The 15,166-nt window shown below is 30.0% G+C and overlaps 2 protein-coding genes across 2 annotated transcripts; both read left to right on the top strand.

The window, feature by feature from the left end:
* The first annotated feature begins 277 nt into the window (after positions 1 to 277).
* Positions 278 to 3,294, top strand: LOC113005906 (zinc finger BED domain-containing protein 4). The gene is made up of 4 exons (XM_039449874.1): positions 278 to 1,209; positions 1,442 to 1,882; positions 2,005 to 2,535; positions 2,618 to 3,294. The coding sequence occupies exons 1-4, from the start codon at positions 855 to 857 to the stop codon at positions 3,241 to 3,243; spliced, it is 1,953 nt and encodes a 650-aa protein (XP_039305808.1). The 5' UTR covers positions 278 to 854; the 3' UTR covers positions 3,244 to 3,294.
* Positions 3,295 to 12,679: 9,385 nt separating this feature from the next.
* On the top strand, positions 12,680 to 14,708 carry LOC105195383. The gene is made up of 3 exons (XM_039449964.1): positions 12,680 to 13,655; positions 13,794 to 14,320; positions 14,439 to 14,708. Exons 1-3 carry the CDS (start codon positions 12,944 to 12,946, stop codon positions 14,505 to 14,507), a joined length of 1,308 nt encoding a protein of 435 aa, XP_039305898.1. The 5' UTR covers positions 12,680 to 12,943; the 3' UTR covers positions 14,508 to 14,708.
* The last annotated feature ends 458 nt before the right edge of the window (positions 14,709 to 15,166 follow it).

Here is a 15,166-nt window from a genome sequence, read left to right as displayed (position 1 = left end):
ATCGCTACGCAGCTCCGGATATGGAATCGTGCGGGCCTGTTTTCGTATGGAAGATTCTCGCCGGATTGTTCGTTGTTTATGTAATTTGTGCTTTGATCTAGTTTGATCGGTTTACGCGTTCCATTGTATCTCTGTATTAATAAAGCTTTTTTTGTAAGCAACGGAAGAGAGTTCCTTCATTACGAGTGCGCGAGTGCCGAGAATGAATTCTAATCTTGTGAGCGCAACAATATGTATATTATTAAAAAGATGAAACATAATTAAAATTAGGGATGTGCCGGATATCCGGCAACTATCCGGTATCCGGCCTATCCGGCCGTTTTGTACTATCCGGCCGGATAGCCGGATATCATTAGTATCCGGCCGGATATCGGATCCAAATTTGATATTTAAAATTGGCGTCATTATTAATGCTGGATTCGAGACGCAGAGTCCTCTAGGAACAAAGCTAATCATTTTTTATCAGACTCTCTTTTGTACAATCTTTTTAAACGTTTATTTTCAATAACGGTGAAGTAGAGAACCTCTAAAGAGAGAGAATCACCAACTGGGGTCACGTGACCGATTCTGTGATTGGCTGACATAACTGTAAAGATTTTGCATTGCGACGTCAATTCATTGGCCGGCACAAATCACGCGGAACCATCGATGGTTCCTCGCGACGAAGCACATCAACGCATTGATTCTAGAGATTTTCTAGGTGAAAGGCATTAGTGTTTTTCTAACCTAACTTACGAGAAGATACAATAGCAAAGTGATTAGTGAAAATTATCGATAAATTTATCTTCCACATGGTGTAGATGACCTGAAGAATATATCGTTCATTTTATTGTTGCATTTAATTATAAAATATAATGGCACAAGGAAAATCCAACGTATGGAAATTTTTTAAAATATGTAGTGATGATGAAAAAAAAGCAGAATGTTCACTTTGCAAAGCGTCGCAAAAAAAAATTATGAGAGGAAAAACGCCTAAATTATTTTCTACAAAACCTTTATGGAATCACTTAAAAAGTAAACATCCATTGGCAATAGAAAACATGGATGGAAATACAGATCCTGAAACTGATCCACCAACTTTAAACTTAAACTCTTCATCATCAATTTCACACTCAAAATCTCATCAGCCTACTTTACAATCTTTAATTAAGAAAAAAGAAATGTGGTCTTTGGATGATCCAAAAGCCATGAATATAACCAAAAAGATCTGTGAGTATTTTTTATTTTTATATATATTTAAGAGAAACGTTATATATTTTATAATATTATTATAAATAAATATTAAATAATTAAATATTTATTCTAATGCTAAAATTTGTAAATAACATCAACGTCAAATTATGTCTAATATTGTTTCTAATAAATAAACGTTCGATTTATAATAATAAATTAGTTTTATAAAGTTTAAAATTGTCAATTATTTATTTTTGTTATCTTTTAGGCGAAATGATGGCTCTTGATGCTGAACCATTCGCACTAGTTGAGCGAAAAGGCTTTCAAAGATTAATAAAATATTTGGCACCGCAGTATCCATTACCTTGTAGAACATATTTTTCTGAAAAAATTATGCCACGTTTGTATGAAAATTTGAAAACATGTATTAAAGAAAAATTAATTACTGCGATAAATATATCGTTCTCCACCGATATTTGGACTAGTCCAGCAAACAACGAGTCATTTATAAGCCTGACAGCTCATTTCATACGAAGTGATGATATGCATAGAGAAATACTTGTACTCAGCGCGAAACACTTTCCTGATAGTCATACTGGTTTCAATATCGGTCAGATATTAAATGATGTGATGGAAGAATGGCATATAAGTTCTAGTCAAATTCATCTCATTTTAAGGGATAATGCTTGTAACATGATTATAGGAACTGGTATGTACTTTTAAACAATTTTACAAATACATAGTATTCGTTTTGCAAAAATGTAACTATGATTAATTGATTAATTGATTAATTGATTTAAAATTATTGATATTGACAATTTTAACTTACAGATATGTTAGGAGAGAGTGTAGGATGTTTTATTCACACTTTACAACTCGTGATTCATGATTGTATTTTTAAAAATCGAAATTTTGTTGAAATTTTGGGGAAATGTCGAAAAATTGTTGGACATTTTAGCCATTCTTCACTCGCCTGCTCGAAACTCAAAAACATACAAGAAAATTTGAAATTGCCAATTCATAAGTTAATCCAAGATGTTACTACAAGATGGAACTCAACATTTTATATGTTGTCAAGACTTCATGAACAACGACAAGCGGTAACTGCATATGCTGCGGAGAAAGATATACCAAGCCTTACGGCTATGCAATGGAATATGGTAGAAAACGTTATACGTGTTCTCCAACCGTTTGAAGAAATGACTAAAATGGCCAGTTTAAATTGTGAAACAATTGGATACGTTATTCCAGCAATTGTTACTCTACACTCGTATCTTTCAAAACGACAAAAGGATACTGGAGTAATGATGTTGAAAGAAGATCTCAAAAAAGCGATGGAAGAACGATTTCTTAATCCTATAGGTATTGTTATAATGTTTACTACTTTAATAAATTTTTATTATTATTTTTTCTTCAAAATAAATAATTTTCTATTGTTATGTAGGACTCAATGTCAAAGATCAAAAATGTTTTGTACTCGCTACCGTATTAGATCCAAGGTTCAAAACAAAATTTTGTCCAGACGAAAATAAGGCCAAACAGTGGATTATTGAAGAATTACTAGAAGTGAATAAAAGAGTCACTAATGATACTGAAAACAATACGCAGAGTCATAACGTCAGCTCTCTTCAAGAACGAAATGTCATAAGCGAAACACACGAGGACATTTGGAAGTGTTTCGACGACATAGTAAATAATTCAAAATCTGATACTGATAATAGCAATCTTGATGATTCAGAAAGCATATCGTTTGAAAGACAACCAAGTGAGAGAAGTAAAAAGAAAACTGCTGTCTACAATGCTGAGTTAGCGAAATACCTCGTGTTACCATTGTCACCTAGAAATGAGGATCCTTTAATATGGTGGAAAATACATGCTTTGGAATATCCAAATCTCAAAATTTTGGTTATAAAATACTTGAGTGCTCCTCCTTCTTCTGTCAATTCAGAAAGACTTTTTAGTGCAGGAAAGTTAGTTTATTCTGATAATAGAAACAGATTGTCACCGCAGAATGCTGAAATGTTATTGTTCATCATGAAAAATTTATTAATATTAAACTACAATTTTTGAATGTTGAAACTATGATGTAAATAAAATATAAAATCATAAATAAATCTGATACTTTTCTTGGTTTTTATTATAATTATTTATATTTAATTTATTCTTATTAAAGAAAATAAAAAATGAAATAATAACATAACAAGTAATAATATAAAAAATTTATGTTATATAACTTTGACGATTATAAATAATAAATAATTAAATAATTATCACTTATATGAAGTATATTCTTCAGGAATTAGTACCGGATATCCGGCAAATATCCGGTATTCGGCCGGATAATTAGACTGCCGGATATCCGGCCGGATATTCGGTATCCGATTTTACATAATTGTCGGATATCCGGTATCCGATATCCGGCAATTTCACTATCCGGCACATCACTAATTAAAATATATTATTAATATAAACGTAATAAAATTATATTTTTCTTCTTATTTCCACAAATGTGTTATAACATCTGATAACTTTTCTGTTTAAATAAGAATAGAATTAGAAAATGATAATATGGTACTATAATTAAATAAAATATGAACATAATGTTTATTATTTTATTTTAATTTATTTTTCAAAATAAATGTAAAATAAATGTTTAATAAATACTTTTCATAAAGCAATATTTGAACATTAACTGTACAAAGATTACAATTTGAATTCATCTTTTCTTATTGAATTTATTTTTTGTTAATATATTACGTATGTATTCATACTCAAGAATGAGCACAAAAAGATAATGGTTTCTTAAGAAGGAAAAAATTTATTTAATTGATGTATAATACATATGATATGTTAATATAGGTATAAAGTGTAATACAATTTGAATATTTAAATTATAACAATATAAAATTCTAACATTTTGATCATATCGTAATACAATACATCTATGCACTTACGAAAAAATAATTTCACTTTTGTAATGAAATTTGATCAATATCTTTTGTTGTTTATATTTGCACGTTCTATAAGCTTAATTAATTACTTTAATAATTAATTAAGTATTAAAATACGATTGAAATCGTTAAAGTATTAAAATACATTTTACTTTAATATATTAAATGCATTTAATTTGCTAATATCATTAAGATTATAAATGGCATGCAATATAACGTTGCACAAGTAGAACATTCTTCGTAGTGCACGAAGCATCAGGGCAAATTCACGACGCGCGCGCTTCTCAGAGTGTTTTATTTTTAGACAAGATTTCCTACTCTTTTTATACAATATTCTGTATCAAAAGGATTTTTAATATATAGTCAGCAGCCATATTCTCGATTGCAAAATAATAAGAGTCGACTTGCAAGATAATAAAAGACAAAAATGGAACAGGAGGTCCATGAGCAAGTGAAAGACAACTCGCCGTCAATAGAGCGCATCTTACGTCCAATAACGTACATCTCCTGGCTCCTGGGTGTCGGTATAGCACATCCGCAAAAGTGTCCCAAAGCAATAACGATAATTATACATATAATTCACATGGGTGCGTGTTTGTATTACATATTGTGGGACACATCTTACTTTATTTCTGACGCTTATATTGGTGTATATGTGTACAAATATATTGTAAACCAGGTGATGTGTTGCATATCAACCTTTTATTATATTTATTATGGAATCAGGCAATGCAACAAGTGGCCGGAACTGATGAGTAGATTGAAAAAACTCGATGAGAAGATCAGGGAAGAAATATCCATGAATGACCGATCTATAAAAATTGTCGAAGCGCTAGCAGTTTTCATGACGTTTACTTTCTGTCCTTTGATACCTATTATTCGTGTTATGTGTTACTTACTGTACCACTTTGAAGATACAGTATATTTTATACAAGACACGGTGTTTTACTACATATTAGCGCAGTCGTTGATCAATAGCTTCGTCTTAGACGTTGTCGTCTATGTGTTATATCGCAGATTTCAAACATTAAATAAATTGATTGGCCAGTTGGATAAATTATCCGATATTCAATGTATCGCGTTTAAGATTAGACGCATCAGAGAATTGCATGCCGGTGAGTCTTTGCGAATATTATATAATCCGATAATGTGGATTTATATGACCCAAAATATAATTTAATACTATCTGTAAAAAAAAATGGCGATGGTTGTTTAGTTGATTTGTAAATTTTATTGTTCAGATATTTGTGATCTCGCCAGCATGGTAAACGATATTCACAGTCTTCATCTCCTCTTCTGCTTCGGGAATTGCTTTACCATGATCATAGCTTCAGTGTACGATATTTACCATTTTATGATCCATGTCCACTGGATCGCTGGGATATATAGTTTTTCATGCTTTGCATATTCCATGCAATTCTGTCTGATTTGTTGGATTTGCACACTCGCGTGTGAAGAATCCAATAGGACTGGGAGAATTATACACAAAATTATATTGAATTGCAAACCTGTGAATCTTGATAAGTACGAGACGAGTAATCAATCTAATCTAGAAGTGCAATCTTTACAGGAAGAGTCGAACAGCGAACAAAATTCTTGTAGCAACAGTCACAATCCATATGTCGTGGAAAATTTTTTGCGCAGAAATCTGGACCAAGAATGTATTACAAAAGAGGTCAATAATTTTTCGATTCAACTGCAGCAGAATCGAGTAGCATTTACGGCTTGCGATTTCTTTGAAATAAATAATTCTTCGTCCGTTTGGGTGAGTATATAGTTTAATTACTTTATTATAATTTTTGTGGAAGAGAAGCTCCTTTCAAATTGCAATGTAATTAGTACGAATTAGCAGAACAATTAAGTAAAATAAACTTGTTTTGCAGTTTGTTGGGGTAATCGTCACTTATCTATTCATCGTCCTACCATTATGTCAAGAAATAAGTCTTTATCCGGATTAAGATTGAAAATAACGATAATAAGTTACTTGTAACGCCGTTACCGTTACAGTTACTCTTTTTTGATAACGAATTGGTAACGGCGTTACTTTTTATTTTTTGTAACTGCAACGATAACGTAGTTACCGTTTACATTTTTCTAGTTACGGTAACAAACCTTATAGTTACTTTTATCGTTACTTTTTAATTTATAATATAATGTTTAATCTTTATTTCTCAATCAATATTCATAGTTCGTTGTTATATTATACTTAAGATTGTTTTGAAAAATAGTTGTAAAATAAACCATAGAATTGTATTAACATAAAAGCGAACTTTACAGATGTCAACTTTTGTTAAAAGTAAATGGTAAATTAATACCGATAAAAATGTAATACTAAAGTAAAACATTTTTATGGTTTAACTTTTACATTACATTACAAAGTAAAACCTTCAGACAAAAGTCAAACCTTTGTGATAGAATTAACCTTTGTGATGTAATTATTTAACTTCCTATTAAAAATATTGATAAAAAGTGTAAGTAGTTATTTTTACATTTAGAATAAAAATTTATTTGAAATTATAACGTACGATTAACACGTTAAATTAACGTATGATTAATCGGATACCACCGATATGGAACAAGCGTTCCGAAGAAAGATTCTCACCACGTTGTTTATGGGTTCTTTGATCTATTTTGATGTAGTTTACGCGTTCCATTGTATCTCTTTATTAATAAAAATTTTTTTGCTTTTTTTGTAAGCAACAAGAGAGAGTTCCTTCTTTACGAGTGCGCAAATGCTGTGAGTGAATTTTAGTCCCGCTGGCGCAAACAAAACGATATTTTATCATACAGACAAAACACGTATAATTAAAGAATGTTATTTATATAAATGTGTATAAAGTCATAGTTTTTTTTACTGAATTCCGCAAATGTGTTATAGCATCTGATAATTTTTGTGATATTCGTTTAAATAAGTATATAACTTAAAAATGTTAATATAATATAATAATTAAATAAAATATAAAAAGTAATTGTATTTTGTAATTTTAAATCATTATTTTAAATAATTGATGTAAAACAAATGTTCAATAAACATTTTTTTCAAATTATTTAAAAGGAATAATTAATATAAAATAAATTCTAAATTAATGATAAACATAAATATTCCTTTAAAACATTTCAAATAAGTAATTAATGTAAAATAACTATGTAAATAGTGTAAGAAAATGTTATTTTTACATTAAAAATATGTTGTTCCATACTTTAAATTAATATTTAGAAATGTTTCATACTCGGTCCATCAGTTTCTAATTTTAGACTCATGAAAACATTAAAAAAACTTATAAAACTTAAATAGGCCATATTGAGAATATTACTTAATATTATATTATTTGAAATTAATTAACAATGGAGGTTCTAACAAAATAAAAGTTTAATTCAAAATGTTATACACACAATCCGTACATACGTTAAATCGTGCACAACACATGCATATACACATATATACATGCGGACACACACATATGTGCATTCACACAAAAAATAGAATACAATCGAACGGCACCTACGGTTATTCGCAAAACAAGGGAAAATCTTTAGACATTGGAAAGGCTTCGGACACTCATTTTCTGTTGATACAGAACATCCTCTTAAATACGTCATTCGGACATCGCGGCGCCGATGTCGCAATTGTTTAAATACCGAAATCGTAAACGGTTATTATTAAAAAAACATTGGCATTTCTAACTCTGAGCTTGTGGCAACCGTCGGTCTCAACCGCAAGGCATTTATTTGCCGCGCTTGGAATCCGAAGATCCATATTGTTCAATAGAAACAAAGATCTTGGAAATCGAGACCAATCGGGACACAAGCTCAGGAAGCCGAAAACTATAAATGAGGCGAAAAACCTTCTCGCTTTCAGTCCGTTGAAAACCACAGTAGTGTCTGAGCATTTAAAATTCGTGCATTAAAAAAAAGAGAATAGAATAGAGAGTAGATTAGGCCTACGGGGAAAACCACTATAAAAAAAGTGCGTCATGCTAATTTATCTCATAAAAGGTGTGAAAATGATAGCAGTTTATTATTTTGTTAATAATTAATATTTTTTTAAAAAGTTTAAAAGTTTTCTTGCCAAAAAACAAAGAATCACAATCCGATTTTAACGAAACTTTACATATATTTAGGAAACATAATTAGGTGATTTTAGAAAATATCAGCTGCTGCCAATATACGGCTTTAAGGGGTGAAATCAGTCCTCATGTGTAAAGCGATTTTTAGCTTTTTTTTATATCTCAAAAACCATTCAAAATATGAAAAAATGTTTTATATAATAGTTTCACGATAAAATTATCTCTATTTATTTACATTAATAATACTTTTTTAGAATAATTTTTTAAACAATTATTTAAAAAAATTTTTTATAATAATTATTTTTTTAAAATGTTATTAACGAAAATAAATAGAGGTAATTTTATTGTAAATCTTTTGTATAAAACATTTTTTGATATCTTAAATAGTTTCCGAGATATAATGGAAGAAACTGAAAACCGCTATACACATAAGGAATGATTTCATCCCTTAAAACCGAATGTGGGCTGCAACTGATAGTTTCTAAAATCATCTAGTTATGTTACCTAAATGTGTGTAAAGTTTCATTAAAATTGTGGTGTGAAGTTCGAGAGGTTCCTTTGTGAGCTAAAAAGCCGCGCTGGATGTTGTGTGCGAAAATCAAAACACATTGGTAAATGAATTCGGTGTATGTACATGCGGACGGACTTCAGTGTACATGCAACAGTTTAACTATCTGTAAAACCATAACATAATATTCGCCTGATTACAATTTATAATATTTACATACATCGGAATGAACAAAACAAAAGATAATTTGTATTATTTTTTATACTCTATTACATATGTATGAGCTTGTGATTATTTATATTTAAGAAAAGTAAATATTTAAATTATAGCACTATAAAAATTCTAATATTTAAATAATATTTTAATATCATAATTCAATACATCTATGCACTTAGAAAAAAATAATTTTAATTTTATAATTACTTTAATTTGATCATTATCTTTTGTTTTTTATATTTTATGGCTTGATTAACTACTTTATTAATTATATAAGTATTAAAATACGTTTAAAATTGATTAAAGTAATAAAATACATTTTACTTTAATAAATTAAATGCATTTAATTTGCTACTATCGTGCTAAGCTTATAAATAGTACGCAATTTAATTGTTACACAAGTAGAACGTTCTTTGTTGTGCACAAAGCATCAGGGAAAATTCACAACGTGCGAGTTTTTCAGCGTGTTTTGCTTATAAACAATAAACTATTTTTTTATAAAATATTCTGTATCGCAAGGAATTTTAATATTCAATCAGCAGCCATACTCTCGTTTGTAAAATAATAAGAGTCGACGTGCAAGATAATAAAAGACCAAAATGGAGCAGGAGGTCCATGAGCAAGTGAAAAACAACTCGCCGTCAATAGAGCGCATCTTACGTCCAATAACGTACATTTCCTGGCTCTTGGGCGTCGGTATAGCACATCCGCAAAAGTGTCCTAAAGCCATAACGTTAATTATACGTATAATTCACATGACTGTGTGTTCTTATATCATGATAAGCGACATACAATATTTCTACAGTGATGTTTCTTCCTTTAAGAAGACCATATTTCCTCTAAACAGGATAATGTGTTACATATCAACCTTTTATTATATTTATTACGGAATCAGGCAATACAACAAGTGGTCGGAACTGATGGATAGATTGAAAGAACTTGATCAGAACATCAGGAAAGAAATATGCATGAATAACTGGTCTATAAAAATTGTTGAAGCGCTTGCAATTTTCATGACGTTCACTTTTTGTCCTTTGATTCCGATTATTCGAGTTTTGTATTATTTGTACTACGATGAATATCCAGTAAATGTATCTATTATAATGGACGCGGTGTTTTACTACATATTAGCGCAGTCGTTGATTAACAGCTTCGTCTTCGACGTTGTCGTCTATGTGTTATATTGCAGATTTCAAACATTAAATAAATTGATCGGCCAGTTAGACAAGTTATTCGATGTGAAACGGATCGCACTCAAGATTAGATGCATCAGAGAATTGCATGTTGGTGAGTTTTTGCGAATATTATATCACCGGATTGTAGATTTATATAGCTCAAAATATAATTTAATATTATCTATAAAAATATTGCAATGATATTGTTGTGAAATTGTAAACTCTGTTGTACAGATGTTTGTGATCTTGCCAGCATGGTAAACGATATTCACGGTCTTCATTTCCTTTTCTGCTCCGGGAATTGTCTCATCATGGCTATAGACTTACTATTCCATCTTTTCTATGGTTTAGATCTCCGCTGGTTTAATCTGATAGATTATTTCTTGTGCATTTTATATTCCATGCAATTCTGTCTGATTTGTTGGATTTGCACACTAGCGTGTGAAGAATCCAATAGGACTGGGAGAATCATATACAAAGTTATGTTGAATTGCAAATCTGTGAATCTTGATAAGCACGAGACAAGTAATCAATCGAGTCTAGAAGTGCGATTTTTACTGGAAAATTCAAACAGCGAGCAAAATTCTAATTGGAACAGCAGTCACAATCCGTATGTCGTGGAAAATTTTTTGCGCAGAAGTCTGGACCAAGAATGTGTCATAAAAGAAGTCAATGATTTTTCGATTCAACTGCAGCAGAATCAAGTAGTATTTTCGGCTTGCGGTTTCTTCGAAATAAATAATGCTGCGTACGGTTGGGTGAGTATATAATTTAATTGCTTTATTACAATTTCCGTAGAAAAGAAGCTCTTTTCAAATTGCAATGTAAATAAAATAAGTTATAAGAACGAATAAATAAAGTAAATCTTTTTTTTTCAGTTTGTCAGGGTGCTCGTCACTTTCCTAATTATCATCATACAATTATATCCATATTTACCAAGCAGGGAATTTGTACAGACAATTTAGGAGATGAGCAAATTAGATATTTACAGGGCACTAAATATCTTCAAATTGGCGTTACAGAATCACAAAAACTTTTTTTAGAATTGAAATACGCGTAAACAAAGATGCGCTCAGGTCAATTTTATAAGAAAATCAAACAAAAATTTAATAAATCATTAAAAATTCACTTGTATAGCCATCACCTGAGATTAACTTTACCTTAATACATAAGTTGTGCAGTTCGTATGTATTTTTTCAAATTATTGAAAAAAATAATATAAAATAAATACTAAATTAATGCTAAATTAATAATAAAAATAAATATTTCTTCAAAATATTTCAAATGAATAATTAATGTGAAATAAATATGTAAATAGTATAAGAAAGTGTTATTTTTACATTAAAAATATGTTGTTCCATACTTTAAATTAATATTTAGAAATGTTTCCTATTCGGTCCATCAGTTTTTAATTTTTCACTCATCAAAACATTTGAAAAATTACAAAACTTAAATAGGTCATAGAGAGGATATTACTTTATATTAAATTATTTCAAACTGATTGACCGTGTAGTTTTTAACAATATAAGAAGTTTACAATTCCTTTTCTGATTCATTGAAATAAATAAGATTGATTTTAATTGATTTTGAGACTATAATAATTTATATAAATTTTGTTGTATTATTCTTAAATTTAAATTAAAATATTGCTCGATGTTATAATGTACGATGATTAATCGCTACGCAGCTCCGGATATGGGATCGTGCGGGCCTGTTTTCGTATGGAAGATTGTTCTCGCCGGATTGTTCGTTGTTTATGTAATTTGTGCTTTGATCTAGTTTGATCGGTTTACGCGTTCCATTGTATCTCTGTATTAATAAAGCTTTTTTTGTAAGCAACGGAAGAGAGTTCCTTCATTACGAGTGCGCGAGTGCCGAGAATGAATTCTAATCTTGTGAGCGCAACAATATGTATATTATTAAAAAGATGAAACATAATTAAAATATATTATTAATATAAATGTAATAAAATTATATTTTTCTTCTTATTTCCACAAATGTGTTATAACATCTGATAACTTTTCTGTTTAAATAAGAATAGAATTAGAAAATGATAATATGGTACTATAATTAAATAAAATATGAACATAATGTTTATTATTTTATTTTAATTTATTTTTCAAAATAAATGTAAAATAAATGTTTAATAAATACTTTTCATAAAGCAATATTTGAACATTAACTGTACAAAGATTACAATTTGAATTCATCTTTTCTTATTGAATTTATTTTTTGTTAATATATTACGTATGTATTCATACTCAAGAATGAGCACAAAAAGATAATGGTTTCTTAAGAAGGAAAAAATTTATTTAATTGATGTATAATACATATGATATGTTAATATAGGTATAAAGTGTAATACAATTTGAATATTTAAATTATAACAATATAAAATTCTAACATTTTGATCATATCGTAATACAATACATCTATCCACGTACGAACAAATAATTTCACTTTCTTTAAATTTGATCAATACCTTTCGTTATTTATATTTGCAAGTTCTATAAGCTTAATTAATTACTTTAATAATTAATTAAATACTAAGATGCGATTAAAATCGTTGAAGTATTAAAATAGATTTTACTTTGATAAATTAAATGCATTTAATTTGCTAATATCAAGCTAAACTTATAAATGGCACGTAAGTCAACGTTGCACAAGTAGAACGTTTTTCGTAGTGCACGAAGCATCAGGGCAAATTCACGACGTACAAGCTTCTCAGTGTGTTTTGCTTCTAGACAAGATTTATTATTTTTTCTACAAAATATTCTGTGTCACAAGGATCTTTAATATGTAATCAGCAGTCATACTCTAGTTTGCAAAATAAGTCGATTAGCAAGACAATAAATGGTAAAAATGAAGGAGAAGATCCATGTGAAAGTGAAGAACAACTCGCAGACAATAGAGCGCATCTTACGTCCAATAACGTGCATTTCCTGGCTCCTGGGTGTCGGTATAGCACATCCACGAAAGTGTTCTAAAGCTATAACGATAATCATACGTATGATTCACATGGCTGTGTGTTCCTATGTCATGATATGCGACACACAATTATTCTTCATCCGTATTTCTCTCATGGATGAGAAAGGCGACATATTCATGTACATATATTCTCTAAACAGGATGATGTGTTATATATCAATCTTTTATTATATTTATTACGGAATCAGGCAATACAACAAGTGGCCAGAACTGATGGATAGATTGAATGAACTCGATCAGAAGATCAAAAAAGAAATATCCATAAATGATTGGCCCATAAAAATTATTGAAGCGCTAGCAATTTTCACAACATTCGTTTTCTGTTCTTTGTGGCCTACTCTTCAATTTTTGCATTATTACATTTTATCATATACTATACCTGAGAGTATCATAATAGAAATGCTGATTTACTACTTTCTAGCGCAATCATTGATCAACAGTTTCGTCTTCGACGTTGTCATTTACGTGTTATATCGCAGATTTCAAACATTAAATAAAGTGATTGGCCATTTGGATAAGTTATCCGATGTGCAATGGATCGCGTTCAAGATTAGACGCATCAGAGAATTGCATGCCGGTGAGTTTTTGCGAATATTATCTGTTATTGTATATAATCTAATAATGTAGATCTTTATGGTTCAAAAATATAATTTAATACGATCTATGAAGAAATTGCGATGATATTATAAGTCAAATTGTAAATTTTGTTTTGCAGATATTTGTGATCTCGTCAGTATGTTAAACGACATTCACAGTCTTCATCTTCTTTTCTGTTCCGGGCATTGCTTCATCATGGCTATAATTTCACTATTCAATCTTATATTGCTCATCAAACATGTAAAATGGTTAACACTGACAAATGATTTTTTATACATTTTATATTCCATGCAATTCTACCTGATTTGTTGGATTTGCACACTCGCGTGTCAAGAAGCCAATAGCACCGGAAAAATTATACACAAAATTATATTGAATTGCAAACCTATGAATCTTGGTAAGCACGAGGCGAGTAATCAATCGAGTCTAGAAGTGCGATCTTCACTGGAAGTCTCGAACAGCGAACAAAATTCTAATTGGAAAAGCAGTCACAATCCTTTTGTTATGGAAAATTTTTTGCGCAGAAATCTGGACCTAGAGTGTGTCAGAAAAGAGGTCAATGATTTTTCGATTCAACTGCAGCAGAATCGAATTACATTTTCGGCGTACGATTTCTTCGAAATAAACAATGCTTCGTACGGTTGCGTGAGTATATAATTTAATTACTTTATTATAATTTGCGTGGAAAAGGAGCTTCTTTCAAATTGCAATGCAAATAATACAAATTATCAGAACGATTAAATAAAGTAAACTTTTTTTTCAGTTTGTCGGCGTAGTCGTCACTTACCCAATTATCATCATACAATTCATCTATACGGTGAATAAATGGTGAATAAATAAATGTTCGACAGTCATGAACCGAATAGCTAAATATTCAGCGAATATTTGACACAGATAAAAACATGTGAATATCGAAAAATAGAGAGAAAAAAAAGAATATCGAAAGAAAGAGAATATTGAATAATTGCCAAATATTTGCTGCAACTCTCCAAATATTCGTTGCAACCCTAAAAAATATTCTTTGACAAAATGATTGTCTTTATAAGATTTTTATCATAACAATCTTATAATTATTTTTTTTATAACCAGAATTAATAAGTACACAATATTGAATCTAATTCCAATAAAAAAAAGTACAATGTACAAAAATTAAGTAATGTACATATTATTTAATAGTTTCTACAAAATTTCTCCCACAGCATTAAAATACGCGGTTTCAGGAAAAGAATATTATTTCCTCATCAATCTGAATATTTTCCAGTTTTACCATCAATTACGAATGTCTCGAGCTACTCGAACTGTAGGGTTGCTGTTTCGTTGTTCAGGCGAATCACTTTGTTTCCATTTGAACTGTGATTACGGTAGAACACGGTAGACAAAATCACGGATGTGGGACCGCGGTGCAAAATGCAAAACGTAGTTCGTTATTCCCAGTATTTTCCGTTATTACGCTGGGCTGCTGCCGTCATTTATTTATTTAACGCGCGTCAC

Source organism: Solenopsis invicta, chromosome 5 (genome assembly GCF_016802725.1).
Source record: "Solenopsis invicta isolate M01_SB chromosome 5, UNIL_Sinv_3.0, whole genome shotgun sequence".
Taxonomy (NCBI): Eukaryota; Metazoa; Arthropoda; class Insecta; order Hymenoptera; family Formicidae; genus Solenopsis; species Solenopsis invicta.
The sequence above is the reverse complement of the archived record's forward strand: the minus strand, read 5'-3'. Positions and strand labels throughout refer to the sequence as shown.